General features: G+C 30.4%; 6 protein-coding genes across 11 annotated transcripts; 4 read left to right on the plus strand and 2 right to left on the minus strand.

Annotated features, from left to right (window-relative positions):
- Window positions 1–1,490: 1,490 nt before the first annotated feature.
- Window positions 1,491–3,019, plus strand: LOC110614888 (extracellular ribonuclease LE). Its single transcript, XM_021756578.2, has 4 exons — window positions 1,491–1,689; window positions 1,767–1,922; window positions 2,370–2,568; window positions 2,660–3,019. Exons 1-4 carry the CDS (start codon window positions 1,588–1,590, stop codon window positions 2,881–2,883), a joined length of 681 nt encoding a protein of 226 aa, XP_021612270.1. The 5' UTR covers window positions 1,491–1,587; the 3' UTR covers window positions 2,884–3,019.
- A 1,080-nt stretch (window positions 3,020–4,099) lies between these two features.
- On the plus strand, window positions 4,100–5,072 carry LOC110615982 (ribonuclease 3). Its single transcript, XM_021758260.2, has 3 exons — window positions 4,100–4,260; window positions 4,351–4,506; window positions 4,602–5,072. The coding sequence occupies exons 1-3, from the start codon at window positions 4,159–4,161 to the stop codon at window positions 5,022–5,024; spliced, it is 681 nt and encodes a 226-aa protein (XP_021613952.1). The 5' UTR covers window positions 4,100–4,158; the 3' UTR covers window positions 5,025–5,072.
- A 2,670-nt stretch (window positions 5,073–7,742) lies between these two features.
- Window positions 7,743–13,423, plus strand: LOC110615844 (beta-1,3-galactosyltransferase GALT1). 4 transcript variants are annotated; one of them, XM_021758006.2, is made up of 10 exons: window positions 7,745–7,916; window positions 8,750–8,817; window positions 9,349–9,469; window positions 9,567–10,466; window positions 10,871–11,100; window positions 11,200–11,481; window positions 11,795–11,923; window positions 11,996–12,175; window positions 12,661–12,768; window positions 12,917–13,423. In XM_021758006.2, the coding sequence occupies exons 4-10, from the start codon at window positions 9,707–9,709 to the stop codon at window positions 13,127–13,129; spliced, it is 1,902 nt and encodes a 633-aa protein (XP_021613698.1). In that variant the 5' UTR covers window positions 7,745–7,916; window positions 8,750–8,817; window positions 9,349–9,469; window positions 9,567–9,706; the 3' UTR covers window positions 13,130–13,423. The 4 variants fall into 4 exon arrangements, with proteins under 4 accessions (XP_043812896.1, XP_021613698.1, XP_043812895.1 ...); XM_043956960.1 differs by having other exon boundaries at window positions 9,349–10,466; XM_021758009.2 differs by lacking the exon at window positions 8,750–8,817.
- A 251-nt stretch (window positions 13,424–13,674) lies between these two features.
- Window positions 13,675–14,667, minus strand: LOC110615845 (protein DMP9). The gene has a single exon (XM_021758010.2). It carries the CDS (start codon window positions 14,346–14,348, stop codon window positions 13,695–13,697), a length of 654 nt encoding a protein of 217 aa, XP_021613702.1. The 5' UTR covers window positions 14,349–14,667; the 3' UTR covers window positions 13,675–13,694.
- A 1,920-nt stretch (window positions 14,668–16,587) lies between these two features.
- On the minus strand, window positions 16,588–20,414 carry LOC110614902 (50S ribosomal protein L18). Of its 3 annotated transcripts, none has more exons than XM_021756591.2 (5): window positions 20,235–20,414; window positions 17,949–18,046; window positions 17,678–17,766; window positions 16,975–17,127; window positions 16,588–16,787 (listed from the first exon to the last, which is right to left on the minus strand). In XM_021756591.2, exons 2-5 carry the CDS (start codon window positions 18,043–18,045, stop codon window positions 16,632–16,634), a joined length of 495 nt encoding a protein of 164 aa, XP_021612283.1. In that variant the 5' UTR covers window position 18,046; window positions 20,235–20,414; the 3' UTR covers window positions 16,588–16,631. The 3 variants fall into 3 exon arrangements, with proteins under 3 accessions (XP_021612283.1, XP_021612282.1, XP_021612284.1); XM_021756590.2 differs by having other exon boundaries at window positions 17,949–18,118; XM_021756592.2 differs by having other exon boundaries at window positions 16,935–17,127; window positions 17,949–18,118.
- Window positions 20,415–23,805: 3,391 nt separating this feature from the next.
- On the plus strand, window positions 23,806–24,845 carry LOC110615229 (E3 ubiquitin-protein ligase MPSR1). Its single transcript, XM_021757007.2, has one exon. The coding sequence runs from the start codon at window positions 24,034–24,036 to the stop codon at window positions 24,700–24,702; it is 669 nt and encodes a 222-aa protein (XP_021612699.1). The 5' UTR covers window positions 23,806–24,033; the 3' UTR covers window positions 24,703–24,845.
- Window positions 24,846–24,856: the final 11 nt, after the last annotated feature.

A 24,856-nucleotide genomic window follows, 5' to 3' on the forward strand; every position in this document is an offset into this window, starting at 1 on the left:
TAAAAAATAATAATTTTATTTGATAGATAATTCAAAATTTTTCTAAAAAAATCAAATTAATTTGATTTAAATTTTATTAATTAAATTAATTATAAAGTTTATATAAATTTCAAATTCTTTTAAATTTTTATACTTATTTTTATTATAAATTCAGAATTTTTTAAAAAACACATGGTTCTAACCGATTAAACTATAAATATTTCATAAAAAATTATTTTTTCCTTTTAATTAAGTAGATTTTTCAAAAAATATTAACCTATATATGATAATATTAATAAAAAGTAACCTACTTTTAATATACTAAGAAAAAGTAAAATTTTATAATATATTACATTTAGAAATAAAATAAAAAATTATTTAATTAAATATTAATTCAATTTAATTATTATATATAATAAATTCATTTAGTTTTTTATATTTTTTAGTTTACATATAATTTATATTATAAATCATTAGTAGTAAATATTAAAATTGTCCATTTACATTTATTATAAATTAATTTTATTTTAATTAATTAAAAATAATAAATTAATTTACCATTATTTAAAATTTTTAATTTAAAACTAATTGAAAAATATAATAAAATTTATCAATTATGTTATTTGTAATGTTTAGATTAAATTATGATCAATCTCATTTTAAAATCAAATAATTCTATTATTATTAGGCCAGTTTTTATTTTTATATGATTTTTATATATAAATATTATTAAATTATTGTAAATATTTAAAATATCTTTTAATATTTAATAAATACAATATTTCCATAAAAATATAGAAACATGGAGAATCAAATTAAGGAAATATAGGATATTCCATAGAGATCTCCTCACATTCTCCATGCACATGGTGTGTAAGGGCTGACTTTCTCATTCTGTAATTAGGGTTTCCATTTTTTTTTTCCAATTTTCCTTTTTTAAATTAAGGTTTCCAATGTGAAATAAAGAAAATAAAAGAGCAAATACAGTTCTGAATTGAACACTCCCTCCATTATTGGTTATCCATGTCTCGCTAAATCTGCAACCAAATCAATTGACCTTGCACGTTGCTCTCCCCACCAACCTCCTCATCGAACAAATTACTATTTGTCGTGTTCGCATTTTAACTCATTAATATGAAAGTCGTAATTAAAACTATAAAATTTTGAATTTGTATCTTAACGGTAATAAATTATATAATAAAAAAATATTATTGTCGTTGGTTACCCGTAATTAATTAGAGTTAGAAACTTCCCATGTAGACCCAAGAAATTGACAATGACAATGGTTCCAAGCCAAGGATCAAGATTAGGTTCAATTTGATAGTGATAGCTAAAATTAAAAAATTGTGAAGAACAAGGGAGAGCCGACATAAGCCAATCATGAGGAAATGGTTACACACATACACAGGGCCAAGCATTCTGGACTGTCTAGGATTGGCAAGTATATGTTGTCTTAGATGCTCATATTCACAACCTTCCTTTTTTGCCTATAAATACACCTAGAAAACAACATTGCTTACCATAAAACTCACTATAAAAATCCTCCCCATACTAGGAATTTAGAGTACTAGAAACTCATAATTCCTCGCCGAAAGTTGAGTGAGAGAGATGAAAACGTGCAGTGGGATCTTGATTAGGCTTTCGTTTGCCCTGTGCCTGGCACTCCTCTGTGCTTCAGAGGATTTTGATTTCTTCTACTTTGTTCAACAGGTAAATTAGTCCGTTAATGATTGCTGATTTAATTTGAGTTTTCAGTTTTTTAACGAAATTCTTCGTTTTTGATACAGTGGCCAGGATCATACTGTGACACAAAGAATAGTTGCTGCTATCCAACCACTGGGAAACCAGCTGCTGATTTTGGCATTCATGGGCTTTGGCCTAATTACAATGATGGGAGTTACCCTTCAAATTGTGATTCAAATAACCCCTTCAATCAAAATAAGGTATATAATTTCCTACCCTATTTTTAAATTTTGTATTTTTGAGGGCTGGATTTGAAAATATAGCATCTGTCAGCCCTATTTCCTTCACCACCCACGAGATTGTGACATGAAAAGCACTTTCTTTTGCTTGTTGAAAGGAGAAAAGAATCCACCTTTTGGTCTCTCTTTTTCTTTATTAGTTTATTAGGAACTGCTAAATTTTTGTCCTGTCTCTGCCGTTGTTCCCACTAATACCCATGTCTTTCCTTGTACGTTGTGATAACTGTGTATGTGTGACTCTTCTTAACGGAACTCAGAAGCAACATTTGCTTATGTGCCTCAATGTTTTCCTATTATTTCTTTTATAGTTAAGTTATTTTATGAAAAATTTTGAATCAAACAAAGTCTTAATATATCAGAAGTTAGAATTTTTCCCATAATGATTTGATTGTTTTCCAAATGGTATAGATTTCAGACCTAATAAGCAGTATGCAAAAGAAGTGGCCAACACTAGCTTGCCCAAGCGGCAATGGAGTGACCTTTTGGTCACATGAATGGGAAAAGCATGGCACATGCTCCGAGTCAGTCCTTGACCAACATGGCTACTTCAAGGCAGCTCTTGCCTTGAAAAACCAAGTAAATCTCCTCCAGGCTCTTCAGAGTGCAGGTCAAAATCTTAATACCCTTTAACTTGATTGCATTTTACAAAAAGATAAACTTTTCTCATTAACAACTTAAGAATTTTTTAAATGTAATAGGAATTCAACCAAACGGGGGAACCTACAGCTTGAGCAGCATCAAGGGTGCAATACAAGGAGCAGTAGGCTATGCCCCATGGATAGAGTGCAATACTGATGCATCAGGCAACAGCCAGCTTTACCAAATTTACTTGTGTGTGGACACTTCTGGATCTAACCTCATTGAATGCCCAGTGTTTCCAAGTGGAAAATGTGGGTCAGAGATTGAATTCCCCAGCTTTTAGAGGACCAATTTGAAAAAATTGATACTTTTCCCTTCACTTTTTATTCTACAGTTGTTAATTTGTATCTCAAGTGAGCATTGAAGGTTTCCTTTTGAATTGGCTGGCAATAATAATTCTCAACATATATATTGAAGTCCATCTTTACCAATATGAAAGCATTGAAGGTATATTTTTTCATGATTAAATTATTTAAAATTTAAAAATTAAAAAAATAAATAGAATAAAAATAAAATTAATGGGATAAAATAACTTTTTATAAAAATATAAAGAATAAATTGGTCAAATAAATAAATAACTTATAAACTCTGTGAACGAAATAAATAATAAATATCCATTATAACTAAAAAAATGCAAAAGTCGTTATATAATAACTAAACGAATTAAGCCTTTTTAGTAATATATTCCAACAATTTTTGACAATGCAAGTTAAACAAATAAAGAAATTTGAATATTTTTATAAAATTCGTAAAAAAAGAAACACATTGAACCATTTGTATATGCAAATAATTAAATAGAAAAAAACAAGGAACCACCCTTAGAAGATTGGTCTTAAGTTAAAAAACAATACCATTACTCCACAACTACCCCACAATAGACTTCGCACCATACACCAGCCGTGCCATAAAGGATAAAGCTACACGCGCTTACCATTGCTTGGACGATAACCCAAACTCAAAAAATAGATGGAATTAAATTAATTTAAATTTTTAATTTATTTTTTTATTAATTTTTATTCAATTCAGTCTTTAATTTAAAAAATTTTAATTATTTTGATTCAGTTTAATTTCAATTAGAAAAAAATTGAAAAAATCGAATCGAATTGAATCGACTAGTGATAATAATATATTATTTTCAATAATATAAAGATATTCAATCATATTCAAGTTAAAATATTCTAATTAAATTTTAAAATATTAAAAATAAAGTATAAAAAATAAAAAATTTATTAAAAATAGAAATCGATCAACACCGAACCGAATCGAATCAGACCGATTTAATTTTTAAAAATACTTAAATTTTAATTTTTAATTTATTCGATTCGATTTGATTTTGAATCGAACCGATCGAATGCTAAACCCTCCATGCAAGTAACAGCCAATTGGTGGGGACTCCTTTAATCGTGCAATTAGCATGTAAAATAATAAAAAAGATGTAGAGCATACTTATCTTTGATAATGGATATTCTCTTCTACTTCATCTATATATAATCACTAAACACCGTCTCTCTCTATTGCCTATATAATTTCATCATCAGAGTTTATTATTTTATTAAAGATGAAACCTAGCTTTTCAATCCTTATCAAGCTTTTCATCTTACAATACCTTTCAGTTCTTTGCGTTTCTCAAGATTTTGATTTCTTCTACTTCGTCCAACAGGTACATCTTCTTCTTCTTCTTCTTCTTTGTTGTCTGATGATAAATGTTTATGTGTTAATTCTTTGTTGATGCTGTAAATGATATTTGCAGTGGCCAGGATCATACTGTGATACCAGGCATAGTTGCTGTTATCCAAAAACTGGGAAACCTGTTGCTGATTTTGGCATTCATGGCCTTTGGCCAAATTACAACAATGGAGGCTACCCTTCAAACTGTAATCCTGACAGCGTTTTTGATAAATCTCAGGTGATTATATATCTTACACCAAATTGGCATTCATGCTTCTTGTTTTGGTCTTATCAACAGACTTTATTAATTTTAGAAATTTGTTTTATGTTCAGATCTCAGACTTGAAGAGCAGTTTAGAGAAGAATTGGCCAACGCTGGCTTGCCCAAGCGGGGACGGCTACAAGTTCTGGACTCATGAATGGGAGAAGCACGGGACCTGCGCCGAGTCTGAACTGGACCAGCACGGTTACTTTGAAGCAGCACTGAAGCTGAAGGAGAAAGCAAACCTTCTCCAAGTTCTGAAGAATGCAGATATTAAACCAGATGATGAATTTTACGACTTGGATAGCATTGAACAAGCAATTGAAGACGCTATTGGTTATGCGCCAGGGATCGAGTGCAACGTGGATGGATCCAGAAACACTCAGCTCTTCCAGATTTACTTGTGCATCGACACTTCAGGTTCAGAATTCATCAAATGCCCTTTGCTTCCGAGGGGAAGATGTGCATCTCGTGTTCAGTTTCCTAAGTTTTAATTATTATTATTATTATTGTGAATAAAAGTTATTTTACTTTGTTTCTCATTCATTATCTCTTATCTCATTCACATTTGATATTCCATTGAGATTTGCATGACAAATAGAAATAAAAGTGAATGAGAAATAGATAAAAGGATAACGAGAGACCTGGTAAGGAATAAAAAATAGATTTAAGAGATATTTGGGCTAATTTATTGCAGGCTTCTTAGTCCAATACTGTTGTTAATATCAATTCTAAGCAACTCAAATTATAAATTTCAGCAAACAAGGTAATAATTATATCGTTACATAAGTTAATCATAATTTATAGTGGTACTAATTAGTTTAGATTTAAAAAGCAGTTTCTCTTTTTTTTGAAATTTTCAACTTTGAATCCAATTTCAATAATTCAAAAGTATAATATAGGCCTTATAAAATATGATCGTATATGAAATATGAATATGAATGCATGAAAATTTAATTTTAAATCCACAATTCAAATCAACTTTCTTATATTAAATTATAAAAGTTATCCGCTTAATAATTCTTAATTTTTGAATTCATTATTGATAATAGCAAATTTTGGATGTCTGAATTTAAAGTAGTCCAAATTACAAGAATCGAGTCAGAGCTTATGAAATTTCAGTATACATCTTTAAATTTCATACCAGTCCAGTCGGATTGGACTTGAACTTGAATCTATTCATGAAATTCTAACTTTAAATACCTGTTAACTTCCATAAAAAAGCAGATTTCACGATACTCAAAATCATATTTAAGTGATATCAAATAGAATTAAATCACTGTTTAACGAGAAAAAAAGATATGGTATTTCGATATGTGTTATTGGCGTGAATATGACAGAGGAATACGGATGCACGATGATTATACGTTTTAAAAAAATAAAAAATAAATAAAAAAATAAAAATCAAGCGTAAAAAAAATATACATGATATTAAACACATTCTTAAATCTTAGACATAATTGTAAAAACTTAATCACTAATTTTATTTTGTCTCATCTTATGATCTTTTTAGGAAAATTTTATTGTTAGAAACACATTAATTTTTTCATCTCCTTTACTGAAGTCTTTATTCAAGGCACTTAGAAACACTTAAATTTTACTCTTCAGTTTATTTAAATTTTGAAATTATTAAAACCATGTCCTTTTAAGTTTATGTTTCTTCAGCAAATTTAATTAGTATAAATTAATAATTATAATTCATTATAAATTATTAATATATATGTATAGGGCCTTGTTGTTCCCTTTCCTTTGAGCGTCGTAGAGTAAGCCTTGGCTTCATTGCTAAAGGGTATCGTGCTTGGATTGTTTCTTCTTGCCGGTAAAGTTTTAGTCTGGTTGATCTTGCTGGGTTTCAGTGAGAAGACTTGGAGCTATTAGCTTCACCTGGACGGCGTTGCAATGAGGTCGTTGCGGCATGATCCTGGCGACGCTTCTTCTTTTCGGTTTCGCTAAGGTTTGCTGTGGTAGGCAGGGCTTGTCTTGTGATTAGAATTGGATCCTTATATGGGGTGCTTGTTTGTAAGGTCCATGCCCTTAAATTCTTGCTCTAATCTCTGCCTTTTTTTTTTGCCAATAGCCTACTTTTTTTTTTTTCAATTTTTTTTAACTTGCAAATGAAATTATATTTTAAGGCCGACAAAAATAGCAAAATCATAATAAAATAGCTTATTATTAATTTGAAGAAAATTTATTTTTAAGACATAACCTAATAATAATATTTACTATCACTTTAGTTGATCGAAGTGTTTAAAAAAAATATAAAATATAATAATTAATTTTTTAAATAGGAGCTAAAGTCGTAATAATCTTTCAAAATAAAATAAATTAAAAACTTTTAGAATTCTAAAAGTTTTAAAAGTTTTGGAAGAGAACTATCGAATCTATTTTATGGACAATACAAGAGAGATTAATTGAAAAATAACACTAGATCTATTTGGCTAAATCATACACAATATATCTAGCATTATTAGTGACCACTCTAGCTATAGCAATAGATGGTAATTAATTTCTTTATGCAACATCACAACTCTATTAAAGTGGAAGACACCATTAAATGACTATTTTTTTATAAGCTATAGAATTCAATTCAAAACACAATATGCAATAATAGAGAATAAGATATAATATATTCAAAACAAATTGATTTCGTGCTTGACAAATATGTGAAAGAGTAATGGGATGAGAAGATGAGGACCATCAGGGTCTGGTTTGGCCATGCTCCATAAACTAGTCCACCATTGGGAAAAACTAAGAAATCCGATAGAATTAATCGTATGATCACAAGAGCCCACAAGCCATGTCGCTCTTGCATTATCACACTAGAATGACATTTATTTGACAGGCTGAGGCTCAGCAAGACAAAGAGGACAAATCAAAGGACCACCCAAACCCCGCGATACCAAAGCGGAGAACGGAGACTCCATCATGAAACAGCCTCCAATTTTTTATCAGATACTTGAGTTTATATATATTTTGAAGCATTGGGCCTTTGTTTTTCAATCTTAATGAAACCATCTCTATCTTTTTTTTTTTAAAAAAAAAAAAAAAAAAAAAAAAAAAAAAAAAAAAAACACTTTAGAATTGAATGGTTAGCTCTAGAAAAAGCCACGTGGTCCTTAAGATTGAGACATCAATTATGATACGCGGCCGTCTGTCCTTGGCTTTTCGGTCGATATCGATGACCACAAAGAAGCGACAGAGTCAAACAGCACATATTTAATTTATTTTCTTTTTTCTGCGTCTATGTTTCTAAGGGAACACTTCTGCTTTCCTTCCCTTTTTCCCACCGTTGAGGCACCGGTTCAAAAGCCAATTCACTTCTCCCTCTCTTCGAGAAGCATTTTCTCTCCTCCTTTCCGCCATTGTTTCTCTGCAGATTCTGGCAGGTGAGCTTATGCTTTCTATGTTATGGTTTTCTCTTCTCTTTAATTAAGCTCTTCAACTGCTTACGCTGTTTTTCCTTTGCATTATCCGTTTTCCTTTAATTTTCTTATGTTCTGAGCTAAAATACTTCCGTTTATAGCAATTGAACGATTTGGTTTGGATTTGTTGCACTGTGCTTCGATCTGTCTCATGATTTTTTGCCTTTTATTTTCTTATCTTTTTATGTTTAAGTAAAAGTGTATTTGGTGTCTCAGGAAATTGAACATCAGAAAACGAGCGAGAAATTTAGTAGACTTCTTCTTTTTCTAAAGTTCTCTGAATTACGAAAAATTGAGCCAGCCTAGCTAAAGCTAATGCTCTGTTTCATGCTTGAATGAGTATAGAATTTCATAAATCTGAGTTTATTTTTCTCTCGTTTTCTCTGGATTAATCGCTGCAACAGTACAAATTTGCTTCATATTTCTAGAATTTTTTTTTCTGCTCTTTTTTTTATATTATTCTTCCGTGTCAACGGCGGCTCGTTGACTCATTCTGGTCAATGCACTGCTCGAAAATTATCATCCGATGGGAGGATAAAAGAAAGAAATTACTCATTGATTGTTCAGCAAAGTTGTAGTATAATTAAACAGAATTGAACAATTTGGAGGATCATTTTCTCTTTGAGAATTATGGTTGTGATTTTGCTTATGAGTGGACCGTACTCCGTTAGCTTGGTTGATCTAACTTCTGTTCTCTTAAAATATTGTTGTATGTTTTTACCATTACATCCTTCTAGATAATACAGTCGTCACGACATAATTTTATATAGCTTTGGTGCTTCTTTGGTTGCATGTAGGAAACTCTACATCTCTGAAAGAGGACGATATCTACTCGCTCTAATTTGACCGATTAGCAACGGGCTAGGTGAGGCATTGACTGCACAGGCTCATTCTTTGGATGCGCCTAAAAAATAAATATTGTAGTATTCTCCCCCAAATGAATTTTAGTTTAATTTGATGGTCAATTTGGTTTTTTATATGGGAAGAAAATTTATCGATGCTTTTTGGAAATGGTTCAAGATCCAGTGCTTCCTTGTCATGAACTCAATACTGCTTTTAGATGACACTCATAGCAAATCAATTCAAGTAAACCGTGAATTCCATCTTTGCAGTTAAGAAATAATTTCTGTGAGTTACCTGCTGTATGCTTTGTTAAAAATCATGTCTTTGTTTGTGTTCCAAAGTCCTGGTGCTGATATTTTTGTAGTATGATGATAGTATGCACTGCCATCAGTATAGCTTATTTTATAGTTTTCTATTAGAAGCTTTTGTTTCGTGATCATTGACTAAACCTTGAGCTTACATGATTTGCTGTTGACATGCAGCGCTTTAGAGTATTGAATTGTAAACTTTTATGGCTTGTTAATGGATTGATGAATTTGAAATATGGATGCAGCTTGATAGTTCTGGTGATACATATCATTAAGAATTATGCAGAGGTGTTTGCATTGAGTTATGGAGATACTGAGCTGCAGCAGGAGCATGTACTTCCTGAGCTTGATAGTTGGCTCAGTCAGGTAGCTGGCTGATAATAAGAGGATCTGATCCTTCCATGTTTTCGTCTCCACTTTGTTGGATGTATTGAGCCTATTTTCTTTATAATTGCATTGACAGCTAGTGGAGCCTTACAATTGTTCTCAAGAGATATGTTCACTGTTTGCATGACAATTACAAGCTGGAGGTTATTGGTTCCTTAAAGCTCTCAAATTAGAAGTTGGAATCCAATATTTTAATGTGTCTTTCTTATCAGCAGAATGAAGAGATGGTCTGGTGGTGTTCTCATTGCATCCATGTTTATGTTGCTGATCCTAAGATATGGTCTCGTGAAAAATCCTATTGGAGCAAGTTATTTGATGAATGCTTTCTCCAATGCGAGTAATCCTCTTGAATGGGTCCAAGCTACAGTTCCACCAGCATATAAAAATCCAGTGAATTCTACTCAAGTGATTTCTAGTGATGCCATAATGTTCAGTTTGTTTGCTCAGAGAAATACCTCTAATGAAGAACAAGAATCTTTGCACACATGGAATCTACTGAAACACTTGATTGATCAAGCTCAGCTTTTACCCAATGGCATAGAGGCTATTAAGGAAGCTGGGAATGCGTGGAACAGCCTTATGGCTTCAATTGAAGAGGAAAGACGTGGTTCTACAAATGAGAGTTTAAATAGGAGAGCAAAAGATAAACAGTGTCCTCATTTTCTTAGCAAAGTGAATGCCACATTACTTGAGAGTAGTGGCTTTAAGTTGCAGCTTCCTTGTGGCCTGACTCAGAGTTCATCCATAACAATTATAGGCATTCCAAATGGTCTTCTCGGCAATTTTCAGATTGACTTAACCGGGGAAGCACTTCCTGGGGAGCCTGATCCCCCCATCATTTTACATTACAATGTTAGGCTGCATGGTGATAGGATAACTGAGGATCCGGTTATAGTTCAAAACACCTGGACTGTAGCTCATGATTGGGGTGAAGAGGAGCGTTGCCCATCTCCTACTCCAGAAAAGAATAAGAAAGGTAGAGATGCATACTACATCTTTATGTTCTTGATGAAATATGTTTGTAGTTTGGTTTTATATCTCTACACGTGTTTCAGTATATGCTCATGCTTTTGGTTTGTATCTTCAAAAAAGTTATTACTTATGACCCATTGATAACAAGTGGAATAGGTTTTCCAAGCCCAATTATATATCTCCCTTTGGTTAGTGTTTCTTTTTTATTTATTTAATATTCTTTTGTTTTTGAAGTCTTTGATCCATTAGATTATAAATTAGCAATACATACCAGTACCTTCTCTTTTTTTTTTTCTTTTTTCTTTTTTTTTTTCATTTTGTAAAATTTTCTTTGCTTCTATGTGCTTATTTTCATTTTCATTGTTCACTCTGATAAGCAGTGATGACCCTAATAATTTTTTATGCCAGTGGATGAGTTGGATCAATGTAATAAGATAGTTGGTAGCAATGCTACTCGGGTGGCTATCATGCATTCAAAAGGTCCAAGGAGGTCTTCAATGGTTCAGGAGGGATCTAAAAGGAAAAGATATTTTCCCTTTAAGCAAGGTTATTTATCAGTTGCAACACTTAGAGTTGGATCAGAGGGAATCCAGATGACAGTTGATGGAAAGCACATAACGTCCTTTGCATATCGCGAAGTACTTTCTCTGACTTTGTAGTTTGTGATATTTTTATAATTTTGCAAGGGTAGAAGTTTATTTGTATTTATTTCCTCTCTTGGTTTCTTGCCCATTCAGACCTTGGAACCGTGGCTAGTTAGCGAAGTTAGGATATCTAGAGACTTGAAGCTAATTTCTGTTGTGGCTAGTGGTCTGCCCACATCAGAGGATTCAGAACATACAATTGATCTAGAAGCACTAAAATCAGCTCCTCTGTCTCCTAGAAAACCCCCACATCTTTTTATTGGTGTTTTCTCCACAGCAAACAATTTTAAACGCAGGATGGCTGTTCGAAGAACTTGGATGCAGTATGCTGCTGTTCGGTCAGGAACTGTGGCAGTGCGCTTTTTTGTTGGTTTGGTGAGCTTTAGCAAGTATTCCCTTTTATTTTTTGTTCAGCAATTGTTATGGTGGTCATGTTTTCTGGCACATCTTAAAGAAAGGAAAGTTCTCCCGATCGAAATAGTGTCGTGGTTAAATCATAGTCTAATTGATCTGGCCATGAAATGCATCATCTTGTGACAGATGGGTCCTAAGTTTTCTCTTTGTAAGCCATATATGATGGAGGTCTCAGCTTGTGTATTACTACCAGCCAAGTTATTAAAGGTGTAAAAAGGCAGATTAGTCGTGCAGATCTTTTTGCTATCACTTACAATTTTGAGTTGTATTGCAGCATAAAAATCAATTAGTTAATGAGGAACTTTGGAATGAAGCACGAACATATGGAGACATACAGCTGATGCCTTTTGTTGATTATTACAACCTCATCACCTGGAAAACTTTAGCCATCTGCATCTTTGGGGTAAAATCCTCTCTCTTATTTAGAGATACAGATGTCTGAATCATTATCTCACTGACCTCATTTCTTAAACAGACAGAGGTTGCATCAGCCAATTATGTCATGAAGACAGATGATGATGCATTTATTCGAGTGGATGAAGTATTAGGTTCGTTAGAAAAGATCAAAGTGAGTAAAGGCTTGCTTTATGGACTCATCAACTCTGATTCCCAACCTCATCGGAGTACTGATAGTAAATGGTACACTAGCCTTGAGGTAATTCGCTAGTCTTGATAGACACACTAGTTTTGATTCTATCTCATCATGGAATGCTCACATGGTCACAAATAAAACACATACCTAATAGGTTCTCCATGAATTGATTCAAGGACAGAGAATTAGGAGATTTTTCTATGCACCCTCCAGCATGTTCATATGAATCTGCTGCACTAACATTACAAAAATAAACCCTTCTGGTTGCATGTTGAAGACTTGCCACCGGCCAAAATGCTCTTGGAAATTGTTTGCTGATTCCACAAACGTAGAAATCACACACAGATACACATAGTACACAAACAATAGGGCCAAATTTTTTGCTCTCTTACCCTCTTGAATTTAAGGTTGGTGTTAGTTTCTAGTATATACAAAGATGCATGCTAAGTACCTGCTTTCTTAGTTGCCTTTGATTTTCTGATTATGGTAAGTAATTTTTCCATTAATTGTCACTTATGTTTTTTCCGTCATTGTCTTTACTAAAAAAGGAATGGCCCGAAGAGAAATACCCCCCTTGGGCACACGGTCCGGGTTATGTGGTCTCCCATGACATAGCAAAGGAAGTTTACAAGAGATATAAAGAAGGTCATTTAAAGGTATAATACTAGTCGTACTCGCTTCCTTGTGCAATCAACAAATATAGCAGTCTTTCTCAGTTAAAATTTGAATTTATACTCTACTACCAAGTGAATACACATGGCCTCTGAAATTTTCTGTTTGATATTTTTATGATTGATATTGCAGATTTTTAAGCTAGAAGATGTTGCAATGGGAATCTGGATAAACCAGATGAAAAAGGAGGGATTAGAAGTTAGATATGAAAACAATGAGAGGATTTATAATGAAGGGTGCAAGGATGGTTATATTGTCGCCCACTACCAAGGTCCCAGAGAGATGCTTTGTCTGTGGCAGAAACTTCAAGAAGGAAATGGTGCTAGATGTTGTGGTGATAGATAAAGCATATATATCGTTTATGTTAGGGGAACTTGGTGCTTCTCAAGCCGGGATAGATTAATCTTCTAACCAGTTTATGAGATTTTTTTCACCAGATTTTGTCATACACATGGAGAAATTGCAGCGGGGCCTTTTACTTCCTACAGATTGCGTTGCTGATGTATAATTATGATTTATGAGCAAGGTCATCACATCTCAATGACTTCCTGTAGATAGCAATAGCATTGTATAGAATCTATCTAGTAATAGGCTATACACGAATTACTTGTTTCAGTACCATCAATTTTTTTACCATTATCACTCACGTGCAATTCTTTATACCATTTCATCTCTAATCCTTGCTTGTGATTTATTTTCCGCCCTGAAAACTTGTTTAATACATTGAGATGGATCTGTAAATTAATGGGATTAAACTAGCTTTGCTGATGCATTAATGCAAAACTACAATAACTGAGTTATTATAACAACAATAATACTAATCTCTTAATTACTACTAATCTCTTAATTACTGGTAGTCTGATACAACAGAAACTGATAAAATGTGAACAAACTGTAAACGGCATCCTAGTCAAGTAGCCATGCAACCTATGCCATATCGAGTATTAGGGAAGACCAGAAACAGGCCACTGCAGACAATACCAACCATAAGAGGAAAACTCTCCATCACTTGATCCATCTCCTTAACATGTCCCGGAAACAGACAATCGGTGACCCTATGATCAGAGAAGGCAATCGCTACAAACACCATAACCGACATCATAGCATGAACAAAATCAGTGAATCCAACTTTAAACCTCTCATCTTTAGGCACATCGACGTCAAGTCCAGGCTTGAAAACAGCCAACCCATTTGGAGTAACAAAGCCATAGTAAACTTTGCCATCAGGGCCTTTGAAACTGTCAGTGAAATGAAAGAAGAAGCAAGAGACAGCACAGAGACCGAGAAGCACAAGAAGCATCAGAATAGAAATGTGAGTACACTCTCCGTTCTTGACAATTGATGGCAGAACCATCTCAAAGGTTAAAAGCGTTCCTGTAGGAAGGAAGTTTACGAGCATTGAAGTTTTCGAAAGAGTTTTTTGGACGCCTTTAGCGACAACTCTCCTTTTGGATCCTGGTGCTTTAGGGGCTTGAGGAGTATTGGAAGAAGAGAACGGCATTGGATCATTTTTGGGTGATGCAGTGTAGATTTTGATTCCAAAATCTTCTCCAGTTTGCTCCATGGTTGTAGAATGATGATTAAGCGTAAGTAAGAGAACTGAGAAAGTTTTATAAGGTAGTTTTGCAGTAACTGTTATTTCTAAACATGACAAACGGTTAGTAACTGCATCCGGGTAACCCCAGTCCTCGCAGTTCACACTCTTCAAAATGGGGATTATGGAAATTCAAAATTTTCTTCTAATTAACAATAGAAACCGAAGAAGAAAATATGAGAGTTCATATTGTGATTTTATTATTTACAAAATTTACTTTGTCAATGGGTTTTGCCATGGAAAATGTTTAATTTAATGAATTTATTTAATTGAATTTTAATAGAACGGATTTGAGGAGTTATAATTGAGTTGAAAAATATTTGATTGTTGTTTTAGGCCTTTTTAAGTATTTATTTTGAATGATAAAAAAACATGAATTTAATTTTGGGAGGAATTCTATTATTTAAAATAAATTTTAATATAATAGAATTTAATTATTTTAATAAATTAATAATAAATTCAAACTGATTTATTTTTTTCATTATCCTTATAAAATAAACTAAGTATAAATATTTATTTTATGAATACTAATATTTTCATATTGAAAATATTTTTTGAACATTATTATTAATATTTTTATAATATTTAAAATCTAAATTTTATATAATTTTTTACCAATAGAAAATATAAATTAAGATGGATACTATTTTTTAAAAATTAACAAAATAATATAATAAACTTTTTAATATCAATTATAAATGTTTTAAATATTATTACTTAATATTAAATTAAATTCTAAAGAAAACTGTTATTATTTAAGAAAATATAAACAAAATTTGAAATTAAAATAAATAAATAAATAAATAAGAAAATTAGAGTTTTCAAAGAGCTAATTAAATAATTTTGATACAAATAACTTTAAATGAAATAATTTCTTGCGAAATTTTAATAATTTTGAAAAAATTTACTTTTAATTTAAAATTAAAATGCTTATATTCTTAATTTTGTCAAATACAAAAATAAAAAAAAATAATTCATTTAAATTCCCTTAAAATTTATCATTCTAAATAAGAGTAAAGAATTATTGTTTAGACTTATTGATTATCATCCTATATAGCCTCTAATTAAGCCCAATTTTATCCATATAATATAGCAAAATAATTTTTTTATAATTATATATATATATATACACAATTAATTCAACCCATTAAAGCAATGAAATTTAAATTGTTTTAAAGAATAACAAAATTTACTATATTTTAAACAAAGTATATATTAAAATACAATTAATTTATACAAAAAATTAAATGAGATATTTTTAATTAGTTATCGCAAAGATAAACTAAAAAATTATTAAAACAAGATAAATGATTTTAAAAATAAAACTTAAATTATAGTTTTTTTTAAAGCAAAATTATAGTTAAAAATATTATATTAAATAAATAAAAATATATATTAATTTATGCATAGCACAGATATTATCTGATTAATATTCAAAACGGCTAAGGGATTGCAGTAAATAATCGAGAGCTTGTTTGACTATATACTTAAAGCTAAGGTATTAATTTTAGAGTTACGGCTTTCTTTCTTTATTAATTTATTTTAAGTCCGTCATTTATAAATTTGTTTAATTAAAATTATAAATTAAAAAATCTAAATTTGAGCCCTACTCTCTCGTTCCCCACTAAAATAACCATATAATTTGATAAAAAAATATATTAAAACAATATTATGTGATTTTATGATTTTTATTTTTAAATTTATGGTTTATTTTAAAGTTTGTTTTTATTTTATATTAAAATAAAATAATATGATATAAATTTCACGTAAAATTAGAAATTTTTTACCAAGTGCATTTCCAATAAATCCTAATTCATTTTTTCTATTTTTAAAAAGAGCATTTCCGATAAATCCCTAATTCATTTTTTCTATTTTGTGGATCTTCTTCCATTGCATACCATGAGACCTATTTGATGAAACTAGTGAAAAATTCTTCATCAGCGAATCCGCCAGATTTTTCTTTTTCTTTATGGTACCAGAATTTTTTGAACTTACCATCTCTCACTTTGTAAGGAGACGCTATGCCTAGACAACAATTTACCACTGTCTAGTGTCTATATTTAAATCAATTTAAGTTTTCTAATGAACAACTTCTCACATCAGAAAAATTGAAGTCTGCAATTCAGTACGAAGATTATCATTAGACATGGCATGCTAATCCAGTTTGGATGGTGCAATAAAATAAAAGTAATGCATACGGCAATGTGTATATTGGTGAAAGAATAATATATATATGCAGAATTTGTTACATAACTATCTTGGTAAAAAACCATGCCGAGAAATTGCAATCTCAAACGCTTCTATTCTTTCTCCGCGAGGATAACCATTGCAATCATAAGATGATATTTCATTAATATTAAGATTTACACAAGCCTTAACAAGTTCTTCTCCAAGGCATTCTGCAGCTTCCTGTGAAAAGAACAAAAAATAAGCAGCAATGTGAAGCATTTAAGGTAGCCACACTCTACCAAATGGATATCAAAATTAAAGGTGGTGGTTAAGATAAATTTTCAAGCAGCAAATTTAAGCACTTCTGGATTTCTATATTTTCCGAACCTCTCATTGCCTGCTTTTCTAATCTTGATGGAGCACTCACCATTTTGCTTCGAGGGGGATTGTCGCGTAAAGATTTCTGCAAAGTGCTCCCATAAAATAAACACTTTTTGTTTTGGTCATCTACCAGCATAGCGTATAACTGCTTAGTTGAACAGAAAACTGACAGCCTTGGTTTTGTAGATGTGCCGTTAAACTGGGGTAAAAATCAAAAGCTAATATAATAACAGTCAGGCAAAATGTTGTATCAAAAAAATAGTTTTCCAGTGAATTCTTGCCAAAAGGAGTTCAATCCATTATGAACATAGATTAGTTAATGCCATACAGTAACACAGCCACATAATGCAATGCCTGAGGGAGAGCAAGCACTTGAAATCACAGTAGTTAACCAAATTTTAAACCATTAAAATCAGAAAGCATCCAACAATATCAAATAAATGTGAATATGATATAGAAAAGATACATCAAGAAGTATTCCACCTTTCCCTGGATCAGTCAAAGTTACTAAGCAAAAACTGATTATTCAGAAACATGCTCTACTTTTGCACACTAAATCAGGATAGCCTAAAACCATAGTTATCCATAATCATATAGGTATATATTAACTTAGATCATCACCCTTTTGTTCATTATCTTCTGGGTAGGACCAACTAAAAGTGGACAAAGAAATAGCACCACTTCAAAGCATAAAAAAGCCACTCAAACGATGTAAAGTATCCAATGTCGAGGCCATTTTCAAGACATACCTTCTTTCGCCTTCTTATGTTTATGGTTTTTGCACTTTCTTTTCGAGTATTTGCCCTTTGATTTGCCACCAATGTCATCATCTGAAATTCTACCATGCAAATGACAGGTTTAAGCTTGATAACAAAGTAAAAAATGCTATTAAAACAAAGAAAGGTTGAAAGAGGGGAAAATCTTCTAACATCCAAGCATAAACCCAGAAACACTCATTTACCAGTGACTCCATACATAATTAACAAAGAATAATAAGGAATTTTAAGTCTTTCCACTTACTGGTAGTTTGAATAGGAAGAAAATTAAAAGCTTTTGAGTGATTCCCAAAGATATCACAAGTCTTGAATTGGAGGGCAGGAACACTCATAAGAGCCATACTGCGTAGATGGTGAAACCTAAATAAATGCCCCAGAATAAAATGCAATGTTGCTTAAATGGCAACAGCAAATCTGCAAAAGATGACTATTTTTAGGAGGCAAATAAAATGCACAGCATGCTGAGAAAAGCAATCAAATTGTCTTTCAGGAATTTCATCAAACATTTGGTGTGAGAAGAGGCATGCCGAAAGTTGAACTTCATACATGTTTAATGGCCAGTCTTCGAACTGTTATTTTGATGATACCTGCTAAATGCCTTGCCTACGAAAATCGACACATTCCTTAAGTGACTTGTCTCTATCCTATGCACAGTGCAAATCAACACATTTTTAAGTCCTTAACATATAGATAAATTACTATTAAGTCCCTAAACTTTTAGAAAACTCATTAGTTCATCCTATTTCAATATCACTCAACTAAACGTTCTTATATTTTATAAAATTCAGTATTTTAGTCATTCTATTAGAAAACAACCATTAGTCGTCTAAGATATTTATATTATTTTATCCTTATAATTTTAATGTACGTATTATTTAGTCTTCATAATTTTAAATATTCATGTTATTTAGTCCCTTTTACTACGGTTAAATAAGTTGACTAAAGTTTTTTTTTTAGTACCGAAAGATTAAAAAGTTTGATTTTGCAAAATACGAGACATGCTACTTGGAGATTGAAATAGGAACGAACTAGTTAATTTTCTAAATACTTCGGAACCTCAAAGGGGAACTACCGAAGAACTTTTCAAACGTCTAATGACTAGTAAAGTATGCAATTCTGAATTGTCTACAAAGACAATTCACAATCCTCTCACAAGTAATGTGAGTAGGAAATGAACAGGTATCTATGTTTAATAATGTTAGGGTACCCTAGCCATGTTGCCAACCCTACACAGGGTGCCCTTTAACTGTCATAAGTGAAATTAAATGCCTCAAAGAAAACTGCACCAACATTATATGTGAATATGTTCTAAGGCCCCACTTGTAGTAATAATATTTTATAATATGCTTGGAATGGCTTGGTTAGGCACTAGTTCAGTGTATAATGGGCATTTTATAATATTATATAACATTATATATTAACCAATCTCACTGATAAGGATATAACAAGTAAAGGAGAAGCATTCAGAGTATAAGCTAATTTAGATGGTATTTGTCTTAGCATTCAGAAAAGAAAATATGATCAAATGAACTCCTGCTCATTTCTGTAATCAATCTCTAACGTCTTCTTCAGACAATCAACTAAATGCTTAGTAAATTATGATTATAATTATAATTTAACATATCTTTTAAAAGAAAAATGCAAAATATCAAATAATTGTTAAAATTGTTCTATTTTTTCAACAAGGATGTTTTTCCAAAACAATTTCAATATGAATTCTAAGCAAGTTATAAATAGCTAAGGTTCTGTCCCATCTTCTAGACAACCCCTTTACAGATTGTGGCAGAAGAACAAATTGACAGCCGATGATCAAGTAATCAGTTACTACAAAAAAGTGGTGGCATCTGATTTCTATTTCCAAAAGCATAGAAGGTAAGGCTCTATAGGCTCCAAAATTACAAAGCACAAAGCCTTCAAACTCATGACATACATCTGGGAAATAAAAATTTACGGTGCTTAAAGCTGGAAATTGACTAGTGAATCCATCCCGCTAATTAAATTCAATCATAAATTCATCATTATAAAATTTAAAAACGAAAAGCCAATTGGAGTAGGCCAATCATTGGTTCAATTTCAGTTTAACCAGTGACAAGAGACATTCTCCAGACAAGCTATGTTAAACTCTTATGGCCTTCAGTCACTCTACAACAGAGTGGCTAATGGGACATTAGAAAACAAAAGAGAAAACTATCGGACAATGATCTCTCTAAAGGAGGAACAAGTTTGCCGAATGAACAAACACTATGGCTGACAAAAAAAATATATGAAAGCCAAAAATTCATACACCATTCTCATAATTCTCTGATCTACAGTTTAATTAGCAACATTCAGTGAAAAAACTCTGAAATAACTCTGAAACATTCTCATTATTATCTAACCCCAAAACAGATGATAACTCATTATTTCAGGATTTGCCCAGATACAGCAAGGAAGAGATAACTCATTATTTCAAGATTTTCTCATCCAAATCACTCTAATCAAATAATGATGAATGAAAGACTGAATAAATTGAAATATTAAAAAAAAAAACCTGAAGTATTGGTACAAGAGACGAAGGACGACAGGTTGCTACAGACGGACAGCCGGACAGCCGGACAAAGGACGGATAGATAGCCGGACGACAAACGATGTTGTCACAGTAGCAGGAGCAGTGAGAGAGAGAGAGAAGAGAGGTCGAAAAAGAAAGAGGGAACAGAGAGGGAAATCAGATTATAGAAATAGTTGGGGGAGGAATTTAGGTAAAAATATAATTATAATTAAAATATATTAATATTTTTTAAAATTAAAATTATAGAAATTTACTAAAATATAATTCTACTGATTTAAAAAATATCAAGTTCATCATTTTTAATTTTAAAAAATAATTTTATCTCTTTGAAAATATTTATTTACTTTATTATATATTATAAATCTTAACTTTTAATTTTTGTTGTCTAATAATAGTTGAATTTTATTTAATTTAATTGTTTGCATTATTTTCTACTCAATAACTAAAGAAATTAAATAAACGGAAGTCGCAATTTTATTTATCTCTCAGCAAATATTGTCAATTTGGAAATTTACATACTATCATTTGTCCTGAAACCATTTGAAAAACCAGCTAATTTTCATATTCATTTCAAGACCTTTTATCTTTCACTATTTTAGATATAATAATAAAACTTAATAATACCAATAATAAAATTATCAGTATTATTTATTAAATATTTTAATTTTAATTTTAAATTACTAAATAAATATAACAACGTGAAATAGTTATCCGTAATTTAAAGAATTTGTTTAAAAGAGATTTTAATGAGAGATTTAATTTAAAGAAAAAAAATAATAAAAATTGATTTTATCGGTACAGAAGAGATGATTATCTCGCTGTTTTTTTTTATTCATAGTACATAGTTAGATTGATTTTTATCAATTTAATTTTATTTCGTTGATATATCAATTTGATCTAATTGATATGAGTCTGTTTATCATTTCGATATAATGAGAAAAGAATTTTTTTGGTCTTCTAATATCAATAGGTTGATTGTTTCGCTCCTGTATCTTTCAAAAAGAAAACGAAGACTAGGGAGGCTTTGGGTCAGTTTTTCTCTTCGATTGATGAATGTGCCATCTATATTTGTTAAGAGATCTATTGCATGTCCACGACCATAATCTAAAACTGCACAATTACATTTAGCAATCACTGCTTCTAGCAGCTCTGTCGCATCACCTCCTGCAAAATGGAGTCTATTATCCAAAACTGCAGGATTCAAGTTTTTCTAAATGAGTTTGTTGGTATGATTGTCTGGGCATGACTATAGATTGGAATTGATTTTGATGGAAAGTTGTTTTTGTTATCATCTTTACTCTTGTGTGCATTTTTGCTTTTTTTATTAATTTATGTCTGTTTGCATGTTGTTTTATTATTTATTTATTTTGCGTTTGGTGTGAATTGGAGTTTGGCCATGGTGCTTCGACTGCGTTTCAACTGTTTTATGATCTCTCATTGGAGATGGCGATGAAGATGACAACATCAGTGACGACTACTACCGGTCGTTTCGTAGACTGAATTTGTAGATTGGACTTTTGAGATTTGAATTGAATTTCTACTATTAAATTGTGGGTCGGATAGTTAATTTTATACTTATTTCTTCTTTAATCCTATAAGTTTTAATGCAATTAATATTGTATGGTAAATAAAAATTATTTTTAAATAAAATTATAGATAAAGTATCATTGATATTATTTATTAGAAATATGACTAATTTTATTGAAAATTTTATTTTAAACGATTAAATAAATTTACAGACGTCAATAATGCTGTCGATAAATTGACTTATTTTAATTAAAATAAATAAAATTTTAAAAGGTTGGTTGTTAGTATTATTTTTTTCCATATACTCTTATTAATTTTTAAGTTATTTAATACTAATATGGATAAAAATATCACTGTCTAAAGGGTTTTTTTACAAACTATTATAATTTTTTTTAAATTATGGTTATTAATTAGTTTTATTAATTTAAATAAATAAAGTTTAAACAATACCTATTATAAGATAAAGATAGTATAATATTAATATCAAATAAAATTTAGAGTTAATAGCTAAAAAAATTATATACATTGTAATTATATTATGTATTTCTTTTATTAATTAAATTTTAATTTTTATTTCGATCGTATTTTACCTGTTAAAAATTAATGAAATTCCTATGTCATCACTAAGTCATGACATGTTAGTAAATTTTTAGGTAAATGTAATAATAATTTAAAAGTTTAGGATAAAATTATAATAAAATTAAAAGTATATAATTTTTTTATAATTATTTATTTTATTAATTATTTTTTTAGAGCACGGCGAATGGAGAATAAATTTATAATTTGAGATAAATTACCTATTCTTTTAACTATTTGAATAAGCAAAACTAAACAATTAAATATTTAATTCATTTATTATTATTTTTTTAAAAATTTATTTTGAATATTAGTGTAATTTAAAAAATAGTTGAATTAACATTATACTTAAAAGTTAAAAGTATAATAAAAAAATATTTTAAAAAAATATTTTATTATTTTTAATATTATTAAACTGAATGATATTAAATATTATTTTAAATTATTTTTTAATACTTTATAATTAATATATTTAATAAAATTATTTTCTTAACAATAATTTTAAAAATAATGCTAATTTATAATTATTTTTAATACTTTATAATTAATATATTTAATAAAATTATTTTCTTAATAATAATTTTAAAAATAATATTAAATAATAAGTAAATTAGACAGATTTTAAAAAAAAATAGATTGGTTGTACTTTTAATCGGAATAAGATGGAGAGAAATTATTAATAAAAATAAAAAATTAAATAATAATATGTATATTAATTTTTAAATATATTTAATAGTGAAAATAAGTGATGTGATAATTATTGAAGTTTTTAACTAACGAATAATAATAATAGTGGGTATGATATATTTGATGAGACATTAAAAGAAATAAAATTTAATTGGTAGAAAATAAAAATAATTTATTATTATAAAATTATTAATAAAAGTAAAAAAATTAAATAATATATATATATATTAATTTTTAAATATATTTAATAATAAAAATGAATAAATTGATAATTTTTAAAATTTTCAGCTATACAGATAATAGTTGGATGTATTTTGATTAGATATTAAAAAAATATAATTTAATTAATAAAAAATAAAAATATAAAATAGAGTTATAATAAAAATAAAGTAGAGAATTTTATTGATAATTAATTTTAAATTTTAATAATATTATTTAATTATATACAGTAAACGTAATGAACGATGTGATCGATACAAATAATACTTAAATGTATTTAAAATAATTTTAAAAAATTAAAATTTAATTAATAAAAAAATATAAAATATAATTACAACGTGTAACGCATTTATATACACATCATATCTTAGATATCAACATATTAAAAATGAGATGAATTATTTTAAATTAAAATAAAGTTAAAGGTATTTTAATAACTTAATTTACATAATTATTTAATTAAATTTAAATGAAAACCTAAATTTTTTAATAAAAAATATGTAAATACCATAGAATCCGATATTTGTTAGGGCATGTGGGGAAGGGAAGATAAACATCAAAAACAGAGAAACATACAGGTCATAAGCAATGGATTCTAGCCAGCGCGAATTCCAGATCTTTCTACAATCTTCCTCTGTTCTCTGTGGGTTCGCGCCTTTGCTCTTATATTCTTCTCCTCCATTGCCTTTCATGATATCGTAATCATCTCATAATTCAATTTTTTTTTTTCTTTTTATCTTCCTCGGCTCTCTCCCTTTGCAAGACTTGTAAAATGGCCTCTCAGTCTCAACTTGCTGAATTATCTTCCGCTTTTGAGAGGATGTTGAGGCGTAGAGATCTCTCTTTGTTTTTGCCCCTCATCTTGGGCATTACCGGCACCAACCCAGATCAAGAAACGCCGCAGACGACCAACCTACACGAAAGAATAATCCTTATTAACCCTTTCACTCAAGGGATGATGGTGATTGAAGGAGCTGGGGACTTGGGTTCTCTTCTTAGAGAGTTAGCTACCAAGAATGGTCAACCTCCTGCCTCAAAGGCATCCATAGAGGCCTTGCCTAGTGTAGAGATTTCAGAAATTGGTGATCGTGATTGTGAGTGTGTGATCTGTTTAGAGGAGTGGGAGCTTGGTGGGTTGGCCAAGGAGATGCCCTGTAAGCATAGGTTTCATGCTCATTGTATAGAGAAGTGGTTGGGGATTCATGGGTCCTGCCCTGTTTGCAGGTATAAGATGCCTGTTGATGAGGTGGATTTAGGCAAACAGAGGGAGGAAGAAGAAGAAGAAGAAGAAGGGAGAGAGAGGAGAAGATTTGAAAGAGAAATTTGGGTCGGTTTTTCTTTCAACAGGAATAGGAGAAGTGAGGAATCAAATCAACCTTCAGCTAATTCTAATGATGATTCTTTCTCAAGTCCAGGACTTGATCAAGTAATGGAAGGTTAGAATTGGAGAAATTTGTAGCAAGATTTTTGTGTATGTATCTTATTAATAGCATGTATACAATTATCATTTGTATTTCATCTTGGATCAAAAATGAAATATATATATGTGTGTGTGTGTGTGTGTGTGAAGCAACTTTCAATTCATATGATGTAGT

This window comes from Manihot esculenta, chromosome 5, assembly GCF_001659605.2.
Source record: "Manihot esculenta cultivar AM560-2 chromosome 5, M.esculenta_v8, whole genome shotgun sequence".
NCBI lineage: Eukaryota > Viridiplantae > Streptophyta > Magnoliopsida > Malpighiales > Euphorbiaceae > Manihot > Manihot esculenta.